The sequence below is a fragment of the Saccostrea echinata genome, unplaced genomic scaffold (genome assembly GCF_033153115.1).
Source record: "Saccostrea echinata isolate AGI-Se365-2 ecotype Australia unplaced genomic scaffold, CSIRO_AGI_Sech_v1 ptg000054l, whole genome shotgun sequence".
NCBI classification, from domain to species: domain Eukaryota; kingdom Metazoa; phylum Mollusca; class Bivalvia; order Ostreida; family Ostreidae; genus Saccostrea; species Saccostrea echinata.
The window spans coordinates 9,589,978-9,614,662 of NW_026889803.1; the positions used below are offsets into that span (position 1 = coordinate 9,589,978).

The 24,685-nt window shown below is 34.0% G+C and overlaps 6 protein-coding genes across 6 annotated transcripts in view; 4 read left to right on the plus strand and 2 right to left on the minus strand.

The window, feature by feature from the left end:
- The window catches only part of LOC133172714 (thioredoxin-related transmembrane protein 2 homolog), a 284,179-nt gene that overhangs the window by 147,335 nt on the left and 112,159 nt on the right, over positions 1-24,685 (minus strand). The window lies entirely within an intron of this gene.
- Positions 717-2,094, plus strand: LOC133204590 (putative defense protein Hdd11-like). Its single transcript, XM_061340344.1, has 4 exons — positions 717-1,003; positions 1,139-1,370; positions 1,480-1,553; positions 1,784-2,094. The coding sequence occupies exons 1-4, from the start codon at positions 778-780 to the stop codon at positions 2,092-2,094; spliced, it is 843 nt and encodes a 280-aa protein (XP_061196328.1). The 5' UTR covers positions 717-777.
- On the plus strand, positions 2,755-9,744 carry LOC133171583 (uncharacterized PE-PGRS family protein PE_PGRS54-like). Its single transcript, XM_061306361.1, has 4 exons — positions 2,755-3,192; positions 6,656-6,899; positions 6,996-7,072; positions 7,176-9,744. The coding sequence occupies exons 1-4, from the start codon at positions 2,976-2,978 to the stop codon at positions 9,590-9,592; spliced, it is 2,955 nt and encodes a 984-aa protein (XP_061162345.1). The 5' UTR covers positions 2,755-2,975; the 3' UTR covers positions 9,593-9,744.
- Positions 10,233-14,886, minus strand: LOC133172597 (N-alpha-acetyltransferase 38, NatC auxiliary subunit-like). Its single transcript, XM_061307525.1, has 4 exons — positions 14,869-14,886; positions 11,403-11,508; positions 10,799-10,870; positions 10,233-10,611 (listed from the first exon to the last, which is right to left on the minus strand). The coding sequence occupies exons 1-4, from the start codon at positions 14,884-14,886 to the stop codon at positions 10,499-10,501; spliced, it is 309 nt and encodes a 102-aa protein (XP_061163509.1). The 3' UTR covers positions 10,233-10,498.
- Positions 15,135-17,541, plus strand: LOC133172596 (cytochrome b5 domain-containing protein 1-like). Its single transcript, XM_061307523.1, has 4 exons — positions 15,135-15,300; positions 16,288-16,364; positions 16,665-16,883; positions 17,227-17,541. Exons 1-4 carry the CDS (start codon positions 15,180-15,182, stop codon positions 17,455-17,457), a joined length of 648 nt encoding a protein of 215 aa, XP_061163507.1. The 5' UTR covers positions 15,135-15,179; the 3' UTR covers positions 17,458-17,541.
- On the plus strand, positions 19,961-23,598 carry LOC133205328 (uncharacterized). The gene is made up of 3 exons (XM_061341114.1): positions 19,961-20,129; positions 20,272-20,544; positions 21,453-23,598. Exons 1-3 carry the CDS (start codon positions 20,069-20,071, stop codon positions 21,743-21,745), a joined length of 627 nt encoding a protein of 208 aa, XP_061197098.1. The 5' UTR covers positions 19,961-20,068; the 3' UTR covers positions 21,746-23,598.

Here is a 24,685-nt window from a genome sequence, read left to right on the forward strand (position 1 = left end):
AACTCCAAGGTCAAGGTCAAAGGGTCAAAGTTGTTGGTATCCAAAGGAAGGTCTTGTCACAAGAATTACATATGTTAAGTATGAAAGCCCTAGCACCAACCATTCAAAAGTTATGGCCAAGGTTAAAGTTGGCTAAAATTTTGTAAAACTGGGCCAAACTCCAAGGTCATGGTCAAATATGATGGTACCCAAAGAAAGGTCTTGTCACAAGGAATACATGTAAAATATGAAAGTCATAGCTCCAACCAATCAAAAGTTATGAGCAATGTTTAAGTTTTTGCGGACAAACAGACAGAAGGGCGGACAGGGCAAAAACTATATACCCCCGAATCTTCGATACAGGGGCATAAAAACTCTTTGTGTATAAAAGGTTTTACTGCACCTATAAATGTCATTATACAGGGTTTTGATTCACTTCCTTTTTTTTTCAGGATAGAAAAATGCACCAAAATTTTAACAAAATTTACTAAATTTAAAAGAGTTATGTCCCTTTCATATAATAATTTTCATAGAATGCTTTCCACTCATTCGATGTTGTTAGATTTTTTTTAATAACATTTCTTTTTGTGCATTCTAGAGTTTATTTATAACAAAAGAAATTATGTTGCAATTAGTTTGATGTGTCATGATAAATTGACTGGACTATTTTACTTTCTTAGTTTCACACAGAACACCTCTGTATGATTCATTTTTTGTACCGGTGTTACAACGTAATATTGTGTATTAGTCTTACATGATCACGTATCTTGGGGGCATTTCTTTACGTTAGTGTTAAAAATGGTGAGAAGGTGGTTTATCGGTGCTTCGTGCTTATTTCTTGTGCTTCAGTGTGTTATGGAAACAAACTCTTACAGTTCAGGTGCGCCATCTATGACGTCAGTCTGCAAGCAACGCAAACCTCTTCATCACTCTGGCGCTGAAATCATCCCTCCACAAATCGGTAACGCCCCCGTATCCGTGACAACAAATGTTAGCAAAGCAATGGGAGGGGATGTCATAACAGGTATTTTTCTTTGATTTTAAATTGATTTCTACTTCCAGATTGTTAAATGAGAAGATCTGTACTTTGTCAATCTAATTTAAACTAGATCGAATTTTTAATTAACGAACAGATTGGTGGTTGTTTCCCTTCTCTCAGTTACAGTGAAGGCTGAGCAGGACAATTTCAAGGGGCTCCTGGTAGACACTGTTACCGACATCGAGTCAAACGAAGAAATTTCTTCCCATGGAGAGTTTCTTGCATCCAGTTACATAAAACAGGTTCAGTGCTCCTGGAAACATCCAATGGTGACACATTCTTCATCTTCTCCAAAGCAAAACGTCACATTACTATTTAGGGTGCCGAGTATTACAGCTGCTATACGATTCAGGTATTGGTTTGGACGCAGTACAAACTCGCTTTGAATAATAATGAGTGGTAAATAAAATGCAGAATGTTTTTTATCAGAATATTATAAACTTTTTCTTGTATCTTTTCAGAGTTACAATAGTTCAGACCTACGAAGTTTACTGGATGAATGTAACTTCAGCAGCAATTTCTGTAACACCATCAAGTAAATATGACCATGCAGAATTAGTACACCTTTTTAAAAATTTGTTTGGCCAAAATATATACATGTATAAATTGCTCACTCAAAAATGGTGATACAGAAGTGTCACTTGACTATCCCATTTTTGAAAGTATAGGAGACATCTACTTGGGATTGAGTTCAGTAAGTCTTAATCTACGATGGTGTGGTTTAAATATTGCATCAAGATTAAGATCTTTTGTTGTTTATTTCAGATTCTACTAGCTCAAATTTATCTAGGAAGTGGCTGAAAAGTGTAGTTCAGACTGCAAAAAGCATGAAGCAGGGAACAGTGCAATTAGACATTCGCTCCAGATTTTCTAAGGGCTTCGATGGAGTTATGAACAGGGACAACATTATGGCATCAAAAGAAATACTCAACTCCTTGCCATTCATAATGGCTGAGTCAACTGTTAAGGGAGATCACGGGGCGGAAGAAGAATTGCAGGGTGTGAGTCGGTCAATTGCAAATCTTCTTAAAGGAAATCTAGACTATACAGACAAAGAAGATCTTTTTCTTGAATAAAATCATTATTATAGAAACCAACTTGTTTTATTTGACGAGGAGAGTTACCTGTATCAGTTGTGTGATTCAGAGTGTCTTCCAAGCGAACATTTGCAAAGAGATTGTTCAATTATAAAACTCTGTACAGTATTTCCTAAATATACCAAAATTATTTGAAGATATTAAAGTTTACCCTTTACGCAATATAAGATTTGAAATACGCACTTTAAAAGAAAATGACAAAGTGAAAATCATGAACCTTGCTAAAAATATAAAACACAAAAAATTTCCGGTAATTTCGTAATTCCGCTAGTGTTGAATGAGATCATCTATAACGTCATAGTGCGCCATATTGTCCGAAAAGTTAGTCATATTTTGTGATGTGTATCCCCTGCTAAATTAATGTAGAATATACGTGCAGTTAGGTTTGGTCTATCGTGTACGCTATATAAAGACCTAACCAATGGTCGTATCTGTCACAACACGGGTTGCCCCTGGGTATCTGTAGACGGAAGTTGTTTCTCAATTGGAATATGTCAGTCAGTATATAGAAAGTTATACCCGTCAATCACACCTTATACACGAAACAACGGGGGCCCGAAAACACCTTTGCAATGCTTAACTCAAAGACACTGTGTACGTTTAGAATCGAACCTTTTGCAAAACAGTGAACAACAGTGTACTTTTTCCTTGCCTTAAGCTTTAAGAAATAATCTAATTCGGGCTATTCTACCAAAGATTTTATTTAGGAATTCTTATCCTGCAGGTACCCCAATTACGTCATAATAACGTTGAAGCAATCAGAGTGTTTATTTTCGATTTTTCGTTTGACAAGGGCTGGACCCTTGCTAAGTAATTGAAGTGCTTTTTTTAATGACAAAAAGGATTAGTTTCTTTTAGACATGTTTAAATTATTTATATTGTGTTTTTCTGTGACTATTTGGACCTATGTTTCTTGTTATCCAACGGGTGCTCCTTTGAATGGATACGGATGTCATGGACATGTACGGCACTACAGGGAGGGGAGTTCGACGGAAATATATCCTCCTCAGTACACTGCTTCACCATATAAAATTCTTGTGAATACAACGCATGTTCATAAAGGAGATATCGTTGAAGGTAAATGCAAAGTCAACACTCCGTAGCCACTGTTTTTTTTTATTTTGCTAAAAATAATTCGAGTTTAAAAGTATCATACATGGTAGGTTTGTTTTCCTTTTTTGTAAATTAATTAAATTACAAGGAATGGATGATGTTTTTGGACAATATTTAAAACGAAAAAATATAGACAAAATAGCACGCCTTGTCGCACTCCAGCAAATCGCAAAATCGTATCGGGCTTTTATTAATACATATTTTGTTTTTGGTGAAAAAAGTGTTGTGTTATTCGGTTATCAAAATTTAAAGGATATTTTGTTAAAGTACGATTTTCATAGTTTACACAAGGGTGGATGCGAAATATACATGCAATATGCAAATCACAAGCTAGTAGTCCCGAGGATATGTTCGACCACAGCGTTAATCTTATGCTGAACAACATAATCAGCCTTACTTATATGTTCCAGTGAAATTCTGTCTTGTACATCTATCTACATGCATAGCAATTTTTTCTTGAAAGCCATTTACATAAAAAGATCCCGAAATTTTCTGAATCGGAGTTTGCGACTCAATTTTAATGCATAAAAGGACGGGTTGTTTAGTTTTAAGGATATCCGCTCCTCAACCAGGAAGGGTTATACTTAAATTCATTATTTAATTTAAAAAATCTCAAAAGAGAGATTGAATTGAAATCTTTTCGTGCAACAATTTTCACTTCATGCATCTCAATATAATTCAAACTGTGAAACAGTATTGTAAAAGTTGACATTTTTTACCAAAAGAACAAAAAATAAATACATTTTTAGAGAAATCGAATTTCCTGTAGTCTAGCATTAAAAACCAACCCTTTTTAGCATGAGATGAAATAATAAGTTTTCTCTGAACAGTCATTCTACAAAAACATGGCAAATTATGAATTTTTTATGTCGCTTACAAATTTACCGTTGTTATATCTTAACTATAAATTTAAAGATCGATTTCAACTCTAAGACTACACATACACACATGGTTTTGTAATTATTTACCGATATATATGCAGTTAAAGTTTTGATATGAACATAATGTAAAGTTGAAAAACGTATTCCACTGCAAATCTTAATGTCGCTTCATTTATTTACAAATTTCAAGATGAAATTTTCAGCCGTAAAAGCGTTCCTAATAGATTGCAATGAATGTTAGAAAAGTTTTTTATCCTTCATAAAAAGAAATCAAACCACTTCTCGCAAAGAAATGCATCGATCTTCTTTCATGCGAAATCATAAGCATGTCGCTTAAAATCGATTAACTTCTGTAACGATTTTTTTTAAATTTTATGCACAGAATGCAGATTTCAAAAAGAACTGAAACTTATCTGAAAGTGACCATGGAACCTAATATCATCGATCCTAGTTGCGAATCAGCTATTTTAGACGATTACATTTTCGACATAACAAATTGAATTAGACAAAAACAGTTGTCTCTCTTAAAATTTTTAACTACCGTAACGGTAATTCAGGAAAGTTTTTTGCATTAAAGATACAAAAATTTTAATTATTTTGGGAGCGAAATGCTTCATACTTTTGTTTAATATCCTAAAACAAACTTTGATTTTAACAATTGCCGAGAATTTTAACTTTTATTGTTGGGAATTAACTTCCGTAATGATATTTTCCCCGAAATTTTAACTTAATTTCGGATTCATGCGAGACTTTATGAAATATACTTTAGCGTTCTATACTGAACATCAGAAAGGAAAAATTGGTCAAATTCAGCTTCATTTAAAAATAATAAGACTAGATCAAGCATTAACTTCCGTAACATTACCTTAAAATCAATGGTATATTGAAATTGTTGAAAAGTAAACGATACCAGATTTGTGGACAATTTTTTTTTCAAGTTCACTGATATGTCCTTTAGAGAATTATGATGTTCATTTTGCTATTCTAAATAATTATTTTATTCCCCATGCTTTATACCCTGAATTGATCCATTTATCGTAGAATGACTTCCAAGTCTTGCAATGATAGAACAATCTTTTTACACTATATATTTAATAATAATTAAAGAAAATAAAACTAAAATACCGTGTAAGTATTAAAAAAAAAACCATACAATTTTCTCCAAATGTGTGGAGATACCTACACTATACTATCTTATCCTAAAAAATATTTGTTGATCAATTTTCAATTACAAAACGTATGACTTTTATTCGCGTTTCCTGAAAATGATAGTTTAAATTTTGACAATGATATGATTAATTTTAATGATGAACTTTGAGGAAATACCATGGGTAAATAACTAAATATGCATTACTTTGTGAATTCAGAGACATTTTTTGTGAGCATTTTCAATTACTTAACTGCTGATTTTTAGGATCGGACTACAATATTTTAAACGAAAATGCATATTCTAAAATTGTGTTGCTGATTTCTCCAAATTAAATGAATTTCATTGGCAGAACAAAAACATATGATCTGGTCATTGTTTCATTTTAGTACCATACACTGAGTTTAGAAAAGCCGGTTAAGCAAAGACAATGGTCACTTAATAAAAAAGATACAGAAAGTCCAATATTTACAAGTTGAGGTCAGACGACATGTTCCTCAATAACATATAATTTTTTCCAAGAACTTGTCATTGAAGAACTCCTACTTTAACAAGTTTCCTCACAAAAAAATTAAGGTACCTTACCAGGCATTTGTGCAGGATGGTGTTTCCCATATAACCCTATTAGGAATCATCTGAATTGCCAGTATCACAAATTTTTTTTTGTATGTGTGTCTTTATCTACTTAGACATTTTGACAATAGTTGATAACAATTTGAAATCACAAGGTAATGATAATTATGATTAATTTGTTGTATATTACGAAAAGATACAAAACAGATATTCGAGCAACGTGTCATCAGACCTTTAAAAAGATTGTTTGCTCTCTCCCAACCGATTGGCTAAAAATGGCCCGACTCGAACCTCCAGGAAACAATTCCAAAATAATAATAATAATAATAATAATACATGTAATTTTGCAATTTTGCCATTCCGTCAACAACTATTTTAAGGTTCATAAACCCTCTGCTCAGTGCTCACTCATATAAAATGTTTCTTTAACTCTTATGATTTTCAGAAAGAAATGTTTTTGTTAAGTAAAATACAAACAATTATAGCATAGCTTGCTGGGCCAAATTGGACAAAAAACAAAACACTTCAACTTGACAAATTTGTAAAAGAATAATAGACATTTATGTCATTAAGAGTTATCTCTCTAATCAGAGTATCAATGAATATACCTTCAATTTTGACAGATTTCGAAAATCCAGCATTGCTGTTGACAATTTCTGGGGTATCAAAATTTTCCACCTACCGACTGACCCAATTTTTTTGTTATCCTGAGCTGGGAGAGGACAAACAAACATTATTTTAAAGATGACCTAATCCTAATAATTATGACTTCCTTGTACAATGAAGAACACAGTTTTGTATATGCATTGTTATCCTGTACTTTTAGTAACGCTCTATGGACAGGGAAAGTTCGATTTCTTCAAAGGATTCATCGTACAGGCGTTTCCTGCCGATGTATTTGGAGATAACCCTAGACCAGAGGGAACATGGATGCTTCGGGGCAGGTCCTCGAAAACCATGGGATGCCACCATAACTCTGATACAGTCACACATACCAATAACCAATTTAAGGCAAATCTGACGATGTTATGGCAGGCCCCAGTGGAAAACCTAAAAGACTTCCGAATACGGTAATAGAAATATTCATTTATTTAGTTGAATAATATAAATACCATATCATTAATAAGTAACGAAAAGAAATTAATTTGCAAAATAATTCGTTTTAGAGCAACCATTGTTAAAGATGCTAAAACACATTGGGAAGGTATCATGTCGCCGATCATAACAGTAGAAGCCCACAGAGGTACGTATGAAGTGAACTTTCAAATTATAAATTCCCCAGACCCTTCCCTTTCAGAGTGTAAAATCTTGCAAAACATTCAATAAAAGACATGTGATCATTACAGATATACCAATTCCTAAACCCAATCCAGTCACATTCATTACACCAGCACCAACCACAAAGCCAGATACATCAGACCAGAACAAGGAAAGTGAGAAGAAAGCTCTTTTAGACCAGTTGGCCAACGAAGTTGGTGCTGATAGTGCATCTGAACTCCTGGAACTTCTGAAAGCAAAAGTCAAAGAGAAGGATGCAAAAGACAGTGGTGTACCAGTTGTTACAGTTCCGCCAGTTAAAAAAGATGAGGAGATCAAGAAAATTGCAAATAATGACCCAGTAAAAGAACAGAAAGTGGAAAAAATGTTGGAGGACACTAGTTTGTTAGGAAAAGTGAAAAACCTCTTTGGGGGTGGAGGGTCTGGAATTCTAGGAAAAGTGACTGGTCTTTTGGGTGGTGGAGGTGGAATTAGTGGCATTATGAAATTTTTGCCACTTATGATGGGTATGAAAAATTTAGCTGGAGGAGGGGGTGGGTTAGGTGGAATGTTAGGTAATTTGATGGGAGGAGGAGGGGGAGGGGGGCCAATGGGATTACTTGGAGGACTAATGGGTGGAGGAGGGGGAGGACCATTGGGTGGATTGTTAGGAGGAGGAGGTTCATCAAACCCCATGGCAGGTTTAATTGGAGGTGGGGGGAGTGATCCACTTGCTGGTCTTCTTGGTGGAGGAGGTGGTGGAAGCAATCCTCTAGGTGGTTTGTTAGGTGGGGGAGGAGGAGGAAGTGACCCCCTGAGTGGTCTGTTAGGGGGTCTTGGTGGAGGGGGTACAGGGGGTGGGGGAGGATTAGGAGGGTTACTTGGTGGACTAGGAGGTGGAGGAAGCAATCCTGCAGGAAGTCTTGGTGGAATGTTAGGAGCACTAGGTGGGGGTGCAGGTGCAGGAGGTGCACTAGGTGGACTCCTTGGTGGTGGAGCAGGACAAGGTGGCAATTTGGGTACAGCAACGTCTTTAACACAGGGAAACAATGGATTGGCTGGAATGCTTGGAATTGATCCTGGTGCTACACCAAATCAAGCACCAAGACCAGAATTAGTGGAAGGTACTCAGTCAAGAGCACAGCCTATAGATCCACTGTCATCTATGATCAAAAGTTTAAGTGGTAATGGTGGTCTCTCTGGAATTCTTGGCAACTTGGGAGGAGGAGGAAATAATGCTCCCAGGCAACCATATATGGGAGGTCAAATGGGAGGATTTGGACAAAATCCCATGGGAGGACAAATGGGTGGTTCCATGGGCTTCAATCAAAATGGAATGGGAGGGCCACAATATAACCCTCAGTATCAAGTGATGCAACAACCTAACTACCCATCCAACCAAATGGGCTTTCAACAACCTCCATCTGGCTTTGCTCAAGGTAATTTTCCACAAAATAGAAATTTTGGACAAAACAGAAATTTTGGACAATACAATCCAAATACAGGTATGAACTCAAACCAGTTCATGGGTTCAGGACAGAACAACTATCCACAAAACCAACAAAATGGCTATCCTCAAAATCAAAACAATTATCAACAAAACTTCCAACGAAACCCAAACAATTTCCAAACAAATCCAAATAATTTCCAACAAAATCCTAACATGCCACAGAATGGAAACTTTGGTCCAGGACAAAATATAGGTCAAGGACAAAATATGGGACAAAACCCTAATACTCAATTTAACCCAAATGGTGGCCCTAATTCAAATAACTTTGGTCAAAATCAAAACAATTTCAATGCAAATCAAAATTTCAACCCAAATTCAAACAATATTGGAACAAATCCACCAAACGGTCAAAATCAACAAATTCCTGGAAATAACAACATTGGACCAACTCCTAGTGTAGGACCCAACATGAACATGGGAAATCCACAATTTCCACCAAACAGCATGGGTGGAGTACAACCACCAATCAACCCCAGCACTGGGCCAGTGAACAACAACCCACAGCCACCTGCCCCTCAACCTAACCCAATTGCTCCAGTTCGACCACAGCCCCCATCACCATCATCTGCATCAGATGACCTTGACCTCAACAGCATATTTGGTGGTGGTGGTGATCTTCCTGACCTTGGTAGTATATTTGCTGGAATGGGAGGTGGACCTCCGAGTGGTGGTGGCAGCAGCAGTGGTCCTGGTGGTTCAGGAGGTGGAATGCCAGATTTGGCAGGGCTTTTGGGAGGCGCAGATATCTCTAAGATAATGGGGGATAAAGGAATAGATATGAATCAAGTGTCAGGAATGATGAACAGTCCACAAGGTCAACAAATGATGTCTAAAGTCAAAGAAATGATGAGTGGACCCCAGGGAGGTCAGCTTATGAATGCTGCAATGGGAATGCTGAAGAATGGAGGCGGGTTAGACGGCATATTGTCAGGGTTGGGTGGGGGTGGAGGAGGTGGGGGACTAGGTGCTCTAGCTGGGTTATTAGGTAAAAAATAAATCTTGGTAATAAAGCAATTATTACAAATGTGCCAATTTAAGATTACTGTGCTAAAATTGTTTTCACTGATTCCTGTATGGATCCTCAGAAATAGGTCTAATCCTCTCCTCTGTATTGTGCCAGAATGTCAAATAAAAAATGAAAAACTGAATGATATTTCTACTTATTAATGACTATCTTATTAAGCCAGACAACATCTAAAATAATGCTGATGTTTTATACTCTTAAGGACATATGCAACATACCTTACCTACTGAAAATTTTTCAAGATATTCTTAATTTAAGATTATAGTACCATTAGATGTTTGCAGACAAAATATCAGCATGCATTACCAGGGGTTTTGAAAAGATATTAAATGATGAAAACTCTTGTACTATTCAAAGAAAAATATACAAAAAATACTAAACATATATTTTAGATGTTTCTTTCATCAAATTTGTTTTAAAAGATGTGTACAGCACCATATATAGACATTAAAAGAGTAGTACACAGGTCCTTCAAGTATTGGAACTCTTCAACTCCAGGGAAAAAGACAATAATGTTCGAACTACGTTGCGTATGTCTTTAATCTTCTTAAACAATGACAGTATCTAATGGAGAACCTGTTGTCAATATCTAAAGAAACAAAAACAGTAATCTTTCATTCACAGTTTAGTATTTAATTTCACATGAAGAACATATTGAATATGTCAATTGAAGTTTTTATCTAGTGCAATACATGAGCCACAGTTGTCAGGATGCAGTATTGTTGGTTTGAAATCGGCATTTTTTTTTTTTTTACATGTATCTGGGATATAACTAACTGGTAAGCGTTTTTGGTAGAGCAGTCTTTTCAGTATTCAAGGGCACAGAACTCTGCTCTGTACTTTGTACCAGCTCAAGCAATCTCTCTTTTTTAATAACCTCACTGAATATCGGGATCCTGAAGCTGGGATTTATCGATTGAGATGCTGACAACATGATGACCTGGGATCATAGCTAATCCCAAAATACGAGGCTCTTCTTTCTCTTTACTCTCTGAAAAGAAAACTTGTACTTCTACACACAATAAATAAATCTTTTTTTTTCTTATCTAAGTACATGCACAGTAGTAAATCTGAAACTGATACAGAAAAAGTATTTCACAATAACAAATGGGAATCCATAGCAATCTAACAATTTGAATATATCTGTAAGCTATTGATGGGAGATGCTTGATACATACCAGGTGGTCTCAGATACTCTTCACAAGAACCTAATATAACATTTCTATCCTTGTCTGTACAAAGGAATATACCTACAAATTAAAGGAAAAATATAATTTTTTTTCTTAAATATGTTTTCATATTTATCTAGATTCAAAGGAGAATAATGGTTTGGGTAAACTTTTGTCATAAATGTATTTTATTTAACAATTGTTGATAAAAACATCAGAAGAGATCTCTTTGTGTTTATATGTATGTCACAGGAATACGTCTTTCAATTTAAAATTTTAAAAAGAAATTTATGGCAGTTAATAGCAGAGAAAAAAAAATCATCAAGATTTTTCTGTTTAAAAACCAAATTAGTCTTTTATGATACCCCCTCCCCCCCAAAAAATGCTCTTGTGTCCAAGGAGAATTTTGCCATCATATTCTCTGTCTACAGAAAAAATACTCTAATTATTCCAATATATCTGCAGATGCAATGGCAAATTATTAAACCGGATACATTTGTTCTATCTTGTAGCTAGTACCTAAGGTAAAATAATACATGTATTTATCTCAGTAATTTTTATTAATATGTGTAAAATTTAAGAAGTGAGTGTTAATCTACACTCCCTGACCTACCAATAAGAGTTCTTCCATCTGTCATTCGGACTTTCATACTTTTGTTTAGCCAACTAGACAACTTTTTCTTTCCTTCACTTACATCTTTATCATTATCTTGCTTTTCCTGTGAAAAAAAAATGGAAAATTCATGCATTATTACTAACATTACACTCCTAGACATTTTAATGTGTAGAGGTGTAGAGTGATGTAATAAAATAAACATTTCATATAGGACTATATAATACAGATATAAACTGATAGAAGCCTTAGCAGATTTTGAATGTTTCATTCATGTACAGAAAGTTTAAATAAAAATACTTTGCTTTGTTCAAATACAATCTAAATCATTAAGTAAGCTAAAGTGCATTGTATCATTTGCTGTATCACTTTTCCCTGATAGGACACTGCTTTTCCGAGACAGATCATACTGCTATTACTTGATTATATTTTTTGTTTTTCCGTGACTTATCTTAACGTGTACCTCTTTTGTTAGCCAGGTATATATCTTACCAAAAGCAACTACTTTTACAACAATTATATAAGTAGCTTGGCATGCTTTTTCTACACTGCATCAGTAAGAAACATTACCATTATTTAAAACACAGAGTTTTCTATATCATTATGTGTATATTATACATTAGTTACCATGATTTATTTCATTATAAATAATTTCCATGACTTCTTAAACCTATCATCAACCAGTGTGCACTGCAAAATTCATTCTATTAAATTTTTCTCGCAATTGATATGAGCTTAAACTCACCACTACTGACTAGAATTCTATGAGGAAATACAGGAAAATACTGGCAACCATTTGATGCACAGCCCTATCCATGACCATTGAAAAATTGTGGAAAGAAGGTATCAAATAAAGGAAATTATTATATTAATCATTTATAATATTATTTATGTCATTTATTTATTTACTGGTTTATTTACTTTTAGTGCAATTGCAATCAAAATTCAAAAAGTTTTGGGCCAGGGCTTTCATTTAATTTGTGAGCAAACAGTTACTTGTTGAATGAAATAACAAAGAAAACCATGCAGTTCTGGTTAACATGAAGTGATTGGTAATAATTCAGCACCATGTGAAGTAATCATACCACTATGCCTCACCACACAGAAGTTGGTGTACAGTTACTCAAACAATAGAAATACATCTTTAATTTTGTGTTAAGGTGTTCAAATGCAGCGATGTTTACAATGTCTTTGCCTTTGATTGCTATTTTACAACTCTCTAGTATAAATATTAGTAGTCATATAATTGTGATTTTTAGCTCTACTGGTCAGAGACCAGAAGAGCTTACGCGATAGTAAGGTGTCCGTCATCCGTCCGTCTGTAAACAATTTTTCAAAACGCTACTCCTCCTATAGTTTTTGTCTGATTTCAATATAACTTGGCACATAAGTAGACTACACTAAGATACATAATTCTGTGTATCGGATTTTGATTTCAACGAACGGTGTTGACATGGTTACTAAAAATACAGATTTCTGGGAAATACTTTCAAAATGCTACTCCTCCTACAGTTTCGGTCTGATATCAATATAACTTGGAACACAAGTAGACAATACTAAGATACATAATTCTGTGTATCGGTTTTTGATTTCAATGAATGGTGTTGCCATGGTTACTAAAAATAGAAATTTCTGTGAAAAAACTTTCAAAACGCTCCTCCTCCTACAGTTTTGATCTGATTTCAATATAACTTGGCACAAGGTAGACTACACTAAGATACATAATTCTGTGAATTGGTTTTTGATTTCAATGAACGGTGTTGCCATGGTTACTAAAAATAGAAATTTCTTTGAAAAACTTTCAAAACGCTACTCCTCCTACAGTTTTGATCTGATTTCAATATAACTTGGCACACAAGTAGACTATAATAAGATACATAATTCTGAGTATTGGTTTTTGATTTCAATGAACAATGTTGCCATGGTCACTAAAAATAGACATTCCTTGGAAATACATTCAAAATGCTACTCCTCCTACAGCTTTCATCTGATTTCAGTATAACTTGGCACACAAGTAGACTAAACTTAGATACATGATTCTTTATACATGTACCAGTTTTGGATTTCAATGAACAGTGTTGCCATTGTTACTAAAAATAGAAAATTCTCTGAAATACTTTCAAAATGTTACTCCTCCTACTTTTTCTGTCTGATTTCAGTATAACTTAACATACAAGTAGACTACACTGACATACATAATTGTCGTTATTGGTTTTTTTTCGATTTTATTGAATGATGTCGCCATGGTTACTTAAATCCAAATTTCTGTAAAATTGTTTTAAAAGGCTACTCCTCCTACAGTTTTAGTCTGATTGCAATAATTCTTGCCAAAAAAAGAGACTAAACCAAGGATCATTATTCTATTTATCACTGTTGCAAAGTTTCAAGTCCAAGTGCTACTTTTATCTTCCTTTATAAGTACAACCAGTAGAGATACAGTCTCATCAGAGACTTCTAGTTTTGGTCTATTTTAAATAAAAAGCAAACTTGTGAAAAGTTGCATTGAAATAGCTAAATAAAGCTTTTTCAAGAAGGTAAACAAAGCTACGGTAGGTAATCCAAGCTACATAGCTACGGCCAAACCAAAAAATATGTCTAGTTCCGGTTACACCTCCATAAAAATTAGGGTAGGTAGGTAGGGATTTTTTTTTTTTTTTTTTTTTTTAACAAAATGATTTTCTTAATTTTTTTCTTTAGAAATAATACCTATCACTGCTTTGCAAATGGCATTTAGATGTGGTGTGATAATATACTAGTCAATATTGGTAGGGGACACCTACATGCTAGTTTGCTTTGGATTTAACACTATTAAACTATGTTTTGCAAGGAGGCCGTCATTGCTGAAACTGCCATTGATGGAAATCGGGGAAAATTCCGGAAAAAATATGAAAATTGCCCAAAAAAAAGTTTAGGGTCGGGGGTATAAACTAGGGAAGGTCGGGTAACCGGAACCACACATATTTTTTTATTTGGCCTAATGTACTGATTACACTGGACCTGATTATTGTGCTCAGTAATAACGACGAGCGACCTGTGACTCAGGCACATGTACACTTGGTAGTGCTACCAAGTTTCACTTCAATCAGATTCAATGCAAGTAATGGAAAATCACTATGGGATAGTTTGCATATCATAATCATTAGGGTCAATGTGAAAATATTAAGTTATCTCTCTTGTGTAGCGCGGATTATACAAATAAAAGACACGATCGTCGTACGAATAATAAAAATAATCGCCATGACCGTCGTGACGATAAATACTTCCCATCTTGACACACCATATAACCGAGGAAATTCGAGTACGTATTGTAAACAGTTTAGCCAAAGCTTCAATGTCAAGCATGATTTTTAATAAGCTTGCTGATGAAATATGTATATTTAGATAATAATTTTGGAAAAACAGTCACAACAAAGATAAGAGACTTAAAATTAGGATTCATAACACAAATTTGACAAAATTTACTCACCATCACTTCCCCTGCCATTGTGCTAGTTCTCAGAACGAGAACCAGTAAAATCAATAACTAAGATTTTTACACAGAAAAAAAGAAAGGAAACCCTTCATAATTCAATTTAAAAATTAAAATATTCTAAGTTACGTGTTTCATTGAATATTTTAATAACATTAAAATAATTTGACAAGAATAGTTAAATACTTTAGGACTAGTAAACAGTGTAACCATTTGAATATGTTTTCGTTTTGTTTATTAAACCCTTCTGATAAATTGTTTATTTCGTTGTCAAGTTGATATTGACAACTTCTTGAGTTAGAGGCAAAATGGGAAGACCGAAGTACTTCACACCGAACGAAGTATCTGTTCATAATACAGCCGACGATTTATGGGTTTCATTTCTGGGAAAAGTCTACAATTTAACTCCACTTTGTGAAAAATACAAAGGTAAGTTTTAGCATCACAGTAACAGTTCAAACTAGACAATGGTCCTGCACTTAATTATCTACACATTACACGTCTTCTTATGTTCTGCTACCGAGGCGATCAAATTTCAAATGTATTTTTATACTGAATTAAATTGTGTGCAAAAAAAAAATTCTTTTCTCAGACGAAAACATATGTTTACCAAAAATAAATATCACGTACCTACCCCCTATTAACAGGTCCGGCACAATCTCTTGATTTAGCTATATAGCTTGATTTAGCTATATAGCTTTATTAAGCTATTCAGAATAGCTTGATTTAGCTATTTTATCACACTTTTTTCTTAAATGTGTTATTTTCTCAGCATGCACAAAAAGTCGCACCTTGGTGCAGTGATAATATTCAACCTTGAACTCTTCTGAAAATAATGCATGTAAAAATTACTCGTCAAATTGCGTCTCCTTAAGAGACTTTGTACTCAAGGTTCTAAAGATTTGGGGATATATAAAGCAATTGATACAGTTACATCTGCAATGAAATTATAGAGAAGGCCAATTATGGTCAACAAGATAATTGATTGGTAATAATTCAGTACAATGAGAAGCAATCATACTTATTCATGCCTCAATGCACACAAGGTAGTGTACAGTTACTCAAACAATGGAAATACATATTTTGCTTAAAAGTATTCAAATGCTGCAATGTTAAAACTTTCTTTGATTTTGGTTGTTGTTTTGATAGCCCATAGTACATATAAGAATAGTGAAGTACTTTCGACTTTTTGTCTATTTCTTACAAAAAACATTTTCCTGAAAAACTGCACATAAATAGCTTTATCAAGCTATTTTGAATAGCTTAATAAAGCTTTATAGCTATTTCCAGCTATATAGCTAAATCAAGAGATTGTGCTGTACCTGATTAAGTGGGTAAATGTACTGCACTTCAAAAGTGGTGCATATATTTCTGTATCTGTACAAATTAAATATGTCTGTGATGGTTTACAATCAGGTGATGTTTTGTTAAAGCCAATCATACAGTCTGCGGGAAAAGATATATCACACTGGTTCAATCCAAAAACAAAAGAGGTAAATCAATATCTAAAAACTAATAAGTACTAATAAAAAATTGTCATAAAAATTAAAATGTTACCATGCAAAAGACAAAAAAATTAAAATTTTCTGTAAGATTTTAACATTTTTAATAAAATAATATCTTAATGAAAAAAAAATGACAAATTACTTTTGTCAAACTTTTAAAATCAAATATTTTCATTTGAAATGCTTGTTCTGCATATCACATAGTTTCAGCAAGAATACCATTGTATCAAAAATTTATGTTCCAGAATCAGAAGATTCTTTTACTCTGACAGATATTTCTTTTTCCAGATCCGTACACATGTAGATCCACAGACAGGTTGTGTCATACCATACTGCCCAAATGGTCGGTTCATCCACATTCTACCACCATACCCAGACAGCGATTGGGCAAACGATTTTGGTCGACCATGGTGGAGGGATGAGGGATACCTTGTTGGAATTTTGTCAAAGAAAACACGAAACATAAAAATTATCAACACTCTTACTTCACAAGAACAAGTTATTGAGGTAAGTTAATAACTTCATTGAATTCATCTAGCTAGCCAAGCTAGTGTTCCTGATCAGCTACACTTTTTTATAAACATTTTTTGGCTAAATCCTTCCTCATTGCCCATTGTCAAATTAAACAGTCATTCAACAGAGAAAATATTTCAAATAAAATTTAACTCTTTCTTCTACAAGGCTATACACCTAATATATCATTCAGTTGGTGAAAAGATTTCATTATAAATTCAATTATGTTTTCCAATCCAAAGAGGTCCTATAAATGTCTTATTTGTGATAGGTGGGTAGAGTAATTTCACTTTTTCAAAAATTAACTTTCATTGAGATAATTTCTTATTCGTTGTAGGTGTGTTCAGAGGAGATAATGACGGAGATTTTGGCTCGTTATCTTCGTTACAATGCCCATGCTGCTAGCTATACGTGGAAATATGATGGCAGAAACCTGGATATGGAAAAGACACTAGAAGAAAATGGAATCCCAGATGAAGATGAAGAGTTTTATAAACTGAGCATGAATGATGACACTTTCCTTCAAGCAATTCATTTATACTTCAATGATGACTTGACAGAGGCGTAACTCTGTCATTTGTTGATTGTTTTTGTACATGTGTAAATAGACAAACTGTAATATAATGTTTTATATAAAAAAGAAGGTATCAAACATTTGGTTTAGTTTTACTTTATGTGAGCATACATATACTGTAACAATTGAACTTCAATATCTTGAATACCATGGATATGTCAAAGTGAGCAGTGGAAGTCCCAAACACTTATTCTTTACGTATTTTAACACTGATATCTCAAATCCTTGGATATCTCGAAGTTTTTTCTTGATCTTGTCGAGTTCGAGATAACGAGGTTTGACTGTATGTGCAAAGAATATCACCATTTATAATAGATGGAATGATTGGTTTTAAAAATGGTTGTGTACAAGGTTCACAAATATTTTCAGCGATTTGATATTAACAAATATAACAGTTTTATACCAGTTTTACGTTATTTTAAGTTAGTTAACTACTTTCACTAGTCCTAATATTTTTTCTGAGACGGGTAGTGAATCACTACCCTATTTGTTTGATCTTGCAAAATATATTTGGAACTATATATTAAGTTAAATTTTTTATATGTCCCATTATAAGAGAAATAATTCAAACAAATACTTTATTTAAAAAATTACAATGATATTTCATTGTTTGTGTTTCTTTTGTGTGGCATAGAAACCCTGTTATCATTTTCCTAGGTACTATCTACTGATATAATTCAAACGACATGTGCGAATCTAGACATGGGGGGGGGGGGGGGTTCCACACCAACTCTTTTTATATACGTACGACTCTACCATTTCACCAGGGTTCCGTGATTTCTAAAGGGGGGAGGTTGCCAAGGTCTTTTTTTTTTTGCTACTGTGGAATCATTAGATTTCATGGTGGCTCAATATTCGTGGAATTCGTGGGTACCCTTCATCCACGAATTTACATCCTCCACGAATTAATATACTAGGGGTTTCAAAGTCATATTTCATTTTATCGATACGAGTGAGTACACGAAATTACGCCTCCAGGACTCCACGAACCTGTAAATATAAGCTATCAACGAAAATTGGCCCCCACGAATTTTGATGATTTCCCAGTATATGAATTAAATTACTCTTAAAGTAGGTGGGGGGCACTAATCCCCCTTCCCTAGATCCGCGCACATGAACAGCTAGTCTCAGAGTAATTTCAATGCACTCAGGTATAGAATGTCCCTATGAATTGCAGGGATAATAATCTATAGGACGCTATATATATAAACAATAATTAACCAATATAGACACAAATGCACTTTTTCAACAAGATCACGTGTTAGTTCAAGACAGCTTTGTTAAGAAATCATTAATGTTGATGATATTCATTTCCTACGCAGTATTCACCACAACATTATAATCTTCTAACAGCTGGGAGCACCTTTGTCCCGTTTCACACAAGACCACTTACGTAAAAGTATCTTGTAGGTTTTGATGTTAAAAAATATGGTAAAAAATCTTATTCCATTCTTTTTTTTTCTTGAAGTATCAAGTTTTTTTTTAATTAATTACATTGTGTATTATAATGAGTTGATCTCACCACAGGGGCTTGTGTAGGAAAAAATCAGTTAGAAAAGTAATTTTTTATACTCAATCCCCAGTGATCTCACTAGTAATAATATGGCTTTTCATTTTTCATTTATTGTACAAGGAAAAGCGACACTCCGTTTATGTACATAACATATACATTTTATTGAATAAAAAATCAAAAGCATTGGATAAAAAAAAAAGAATTCTACAAGAAATACATAACATATATTACATTCAGTTATCTCTTTGACACAAATAGATTTAACTTATGTTTAATATATTAGAGGTATAGATTCTCTGTTCAGATATCGCCGATGAATCGGCATCGCCTCTTAGTTGATGCAGGCGATGCCGATTCATCGACCTCTCTAAATCGCATAGTCTACAGCTTTACGTGTTATATTAGTCCGCAATATCTGACGTTTTCCATTCTTTTTTCACGATTTTGATATTTTTAAATGTGGCACGTACGTCAAATATTAAAATCGTGAAAAAACGAATGGAAAACGTCAGATATTTCGGACTAGTGTTATACACAGGTACTTGGGTCTTGGTTTATAAATATGTATATACCTATTGATATGTAAAAAAAAAAAAAAAAAAAAAAAAAAAAAGATTTTTTTTTTTACACATATTTATAAACCAAGACCCAAGTACATGTGGTGGTTATACTAGGTTGTGATATTTCAGATATTTAACGTTTTATATACATGTAAATTTCCATACCTACTCTGCATGGTATTTTGAAAGAAAAAAAAAACTTCCAGCATCATAGCACATTCCAATTACCTATCTATCTATAAGGTGTGCCCTCTCCCCTCCCCCACATTTTTAAAAAAATATTTCGACATACATTTTACAGTCACTGTTCTTGCATAGTTAAAAAACATGTATTCATGGTAGCAGCTGTGTATATGATTTGACATCATACCCTAGGGCATCATACCATGACAAATTGCTACTGAACTGTCGGTGAGGAACTTGTCCAAGTTGTCTTTCTTGCAATTTAAAAACAAAATGGCCGTGGACAGGTGCGTCCAGGTAGACTAATAGTAATAATAATTTGCTGCTGAATTTCTTTGATTTCAATACAATGGAGTTGAAAGTTCTTTACGCAATAACTTTGTTATTTTTTGGTTACCCTCTCTCCGCAGGTGAGTCGATTTCTTCCTGTAATTGAAATGATGCTTCTATTAAATTGATCTATTTCCGCATTTCCTTATAAAATTTCAAATTTTTAAAGTATTTCGACGCAGAAGAAAGAGAGAAGATATTATGTAATCATTTCTTTTCCAGCTTTAATGTGTTCCCAGTGTTATTCAATGACAGTAAGAAATCAAAGTAACATGGACCCCTTGTTCAATTCTGTGGCACCGAGTCTCTTTAGTCCCCAGTGTGGGGCGGCCTACCACAGTGCAATTTCCACCACACCGCAGCCAATGGTCGTCTCAAACCAGCAGCCAGTCCTGCCGACCACTTGTCAAATCACTGCAGTGGCGGGAACTAACACTGAGATTCGATGTGGTTTTTACAAAGGTTTTATTGATGTTACCACCCATAATGGAGAGGGTACTTTTTTTTATAATCATATAATTATTATTTTTGTCTCCCTAATTGATACATCACAAACTTATCATAAAATTAATTTCTATTATACGTAATTTTTAGCACAGGTATTTGCATGGGTCTTGGTTCCTATTGAATGTGTACATATTTTTTATAAACCAAGACCCAAGTACCTGTGACTCCTCCTACAGTTTTGGTCTATTTTCAATATAACTTGGTACACAAGTAGACTACACTAAGATGCATAATTCTATATATCAGTTCTTGATTTTAATGGGCCCTTTTGCCAAGGTTCTTAACATAGAAAATTCTGTGAAATTCTTTCAAAACACTACTCCTCCTACAGTTTTAATCCAATATTACACTAAAACTTAGTTCACAGCAGACTACACATTAAGATAAATAATTCTTTTTATTGGTTTTTGATTTCAATGAACAGTGTTGCCATGGTTACTAAAAAAGGAAAATTTTGTGAAATTCTTTCAATATGCTACTCCTCCTATAGTTTTAGTCCAATTTTTATATAACTTGTAACTTGGTACACAAGTAGTCAACACTAAAATACATACCTGGTAATTCTCTTTATCAGTTTTTGATTTTGATGAATGATGTTGCCATGGTTACTAAAAATAGAAATTTCTGTGAAATTCTTCCAAAATGTTATGCCTACTTCCGTTTTTGTCCAGTATTGCAATTGACTCAGAAATAGACTTTACCAAGGATCATTATTTATTTATTGCTATTGCCATAGTTTCAATTCCAAGTGCTACCTTTTTCTACTTTTGTTAAGTAAAAACCCAGTAGAGCTAGTCTCATCAGAGACCTCTGGTTAAAAAAAAGTTTTATTGTGAACTCATCTCATTAGTGATATACTTAATTGTAACATTTTCTTTTTTAAAAATATTTTTTAGGTAAAGCATCGTTAAGTGTTTTTTCGATGACCTGCTTCAATGTGGATGTAAATGTAGAATGGCCTTGTAAGGTTAGAGAGTTCCCAGTGCCTGGAGATACTCGTCACTTTGATCTCATCTTACAGAACAAATTTAGAAATTTACTGAAACTGACCAGATTTGTTGGCAGTGTGTGCTACTGTCATCGAGCAGATTGTACCGACGCAATTAATGGCAGCTCCGCAACAATTCCATCAATTGCTTTCACCTTGCTATTGAGTTTTCTAGTTCTCTTTAGGAAATTTTATATTTGATTTTGATTTTTTTTCACACTTTCATTGAAAAAATATGTTGACTTTTTTTTTTAATTAAAAAATGCTTTTATTGCAAACTTCAAATTTTAAAAGTTTACTTTTTATCATTTATTAATTACATTGTGTCACAATCATGAGTGACCAAAAGCTGCAAGTACATGTACTTTTCCCTTCTGAGTAATTACCTAATAACTTGTACATGTATTCTTAATTATACCCCATAACTTGTATTCTTAATTACCAATAACTTGTATAAAATACAGAATGATGCTGGTGATGCTGGAAAGAATTATATGTAAGAAGTGGGTTAAACAATTCTACAAAATATTTGACAGAATGTTGAATTTTTTTTCCGTATTTGGGCATTTACATTGTAATCTCAAGAGTTTGTATTGTGTGGTAGTCAATATCAAGGATATTTTATTACTACTATCAGAGGAAGACTTTAAGATATATGGTATGGTTTTTGAGTACACCTTGTGTAATTTTATACATACATGTATATAATTTTTAGCTCACCTGAGCTGAAAGCTCAAGTGAGCTTTTCTGATCACATTTTGTCTGTACTCCTTTTGTCTGTATGTCCGCCCATCTGTAAACTTTTCACATTTCCAACTTCTTCTCCAGAACCACTAGGCCAATTTTAACAAAACTTGCCACAAAGCACCCTTGGGTGAAGGGGATTCAAGTTTGTTCAAATGAAGGGCCACACCCTCATTCAAGGGGAGATAATTCAGAAATAGTGAAAATTTGGCGGCAAATTTTAAAAATCTTCTTCTCCAGAACCAGTGGCCCAAAAACGTTGAAACTTATAGGAAACCTTTGTTATATAGTGTAGATTCAAGTTTGTTCAAATCATGACCCCTGGGTAGGGTGGGGCCACAATGGGGGATCAAAGTTTTGCATAGAAATATATAGGAAAAAATCTTTAAAAATCTTCTTCTCAAGAACAGCAAAACATTGTTTAGTCATATTGATATGTAAGCATCCTCAGATAGTGTAGATTTAAGTTTGTTCAAATCATGCCCCCGGGGGCTAGGGTGGGGCCACAAGGGGGGTTCAAAGTTTTACAAAGGAATATATAGGAAAAAACTTTAAAAATCTTCTTCTCAAGAAAAGCAAAGCCTTGTTTAGTCATATTGATATGTAAGGATCCTCAGGTAGTAAAGTTTCAAATTTGTTCAAATCATGACCCCGGGGGTAGGGTGGGGTCATAATGGGGGATCTAAGTTTTACATAGGAATATAAAGGATAAAATCTTTGTCTCAAGAACAGCAAAGCCATGTTTAGTCATATTGATATGGAAGCATCATCGGTTAGTGTAGATTAAATTTTGTTCCACTGATTACCCCTGGGGGTAGGTAGGGGCCACAATCGGGTATCAAATTTTAACAAAGGAATATATAGGAAAAAAAATCTTTAAAAATCTTCTACTCAAGAACAGCAAAGCCATTTGTTATATTGATATGGAAGCATCCTCAGGTAGTTTAAAATTCAAGCCCCCCCCCCCCCCCTTTAAACTTTTCAATACTGAATTGATTTGTGCTTTTTCTTAGCCATTGTGTTCTGGTGAGCGATGTGGCCTATGGGCCTCTTGTTAGCATTTGTATGTGCCATGTATTAGTAAAATATTGGACATTCTTCTTAATGTTTCCTACCTTGTTCTTGGTGAATACTCGGTAATTTAATATTTTATGCAGTTTTACAATGTCATTCTTTTATTTTTATCAGAGTTATATCAATTTTACAAGTCGTTACCTTATGAATCTTATCAAATCGTATTATGCAAATGTTTTGATTACATTATTATACCTTGACTATACCTTGACTCAGAATAAAAATGTTTTAAGATATATACTTGAGAAGGCTTATACTGAAATGTTCCAAAATTTGCCAACAAGTGAAGAGTCATGCACTAAAATCAGTAATAGAAGGTTTGGGAGCATATACCCGGTACTTTTTGGTCTGTCTGTTTGTCTTCAAAAATTTTAACATTTGCCAGAACTTTTGAATGGTTGGTGCTAGGGCTTTCATATTTCACATGCGTTTCTTGGGACAAGACCATTCTTTGGGTACAAACAATTTTTTAGCTCATGACCTTAAAGTTTGACCTACTATTGAGAAACTTTTAACCAAACTTTAACATTGGCCATTACTTTTAAACAACAGTTTTATAAACATTTTCTATTTTCATGAGCAGGTGACTTAATTCTATAGAACCTTTGGCTGTCCATGATTAAATATACTATATGTACTCAATAGTCAATACAAGTACAAATGTGCTTACAATGTGCATGTGTGTGTGAATGGTTGGTGAAAGCTTAAAAATAATAGCATCATTATCCCCTACTTTGGTAGGTATAGTGATGGGACATTAAATCTCAATCATCTGTCACCAAAACAGTAACCTTGGTGAAAAGTTTTGAATAAGAAAAGTCAGGGTTTTTATATGTCATATACATGTATAGATTACCTGTGGCAAGACATTTCCAAATGTACCATGATTTTTGACCCCATGACCCTGACCTTGAAGTTTGCCCTACTTCTTTTAAAATATTTTAAAATTATATTGTCATAACTTTTGAATGAGAATTAAGTTAAGGCTTTCATATTTCACATGTACATACCCATGACCGTTCCAAATATACTAAGATTTTTGACCCTTGACCTTGAAGTTTGACCTACTTTTCAAAAATTTCTATATTACTCTTCTTTGCTATCCAAGGGTTCCCGATCCAAAATCTACTCATTATTTTGGATCGGAAACTCTTGGCTTGCGAAGATGCTCTTACCTTGCTCATAACTTTTGGATTAGAAGAGACAGGGCTTCAATTTTCACATGTACATTGCCTGTGACCTTTCCAGATATACTCTGACTTTCAACCCCCCTGACCTTGACATTGACCTTCTTTTCAAAAATTTTAATATTGCTTATTATTT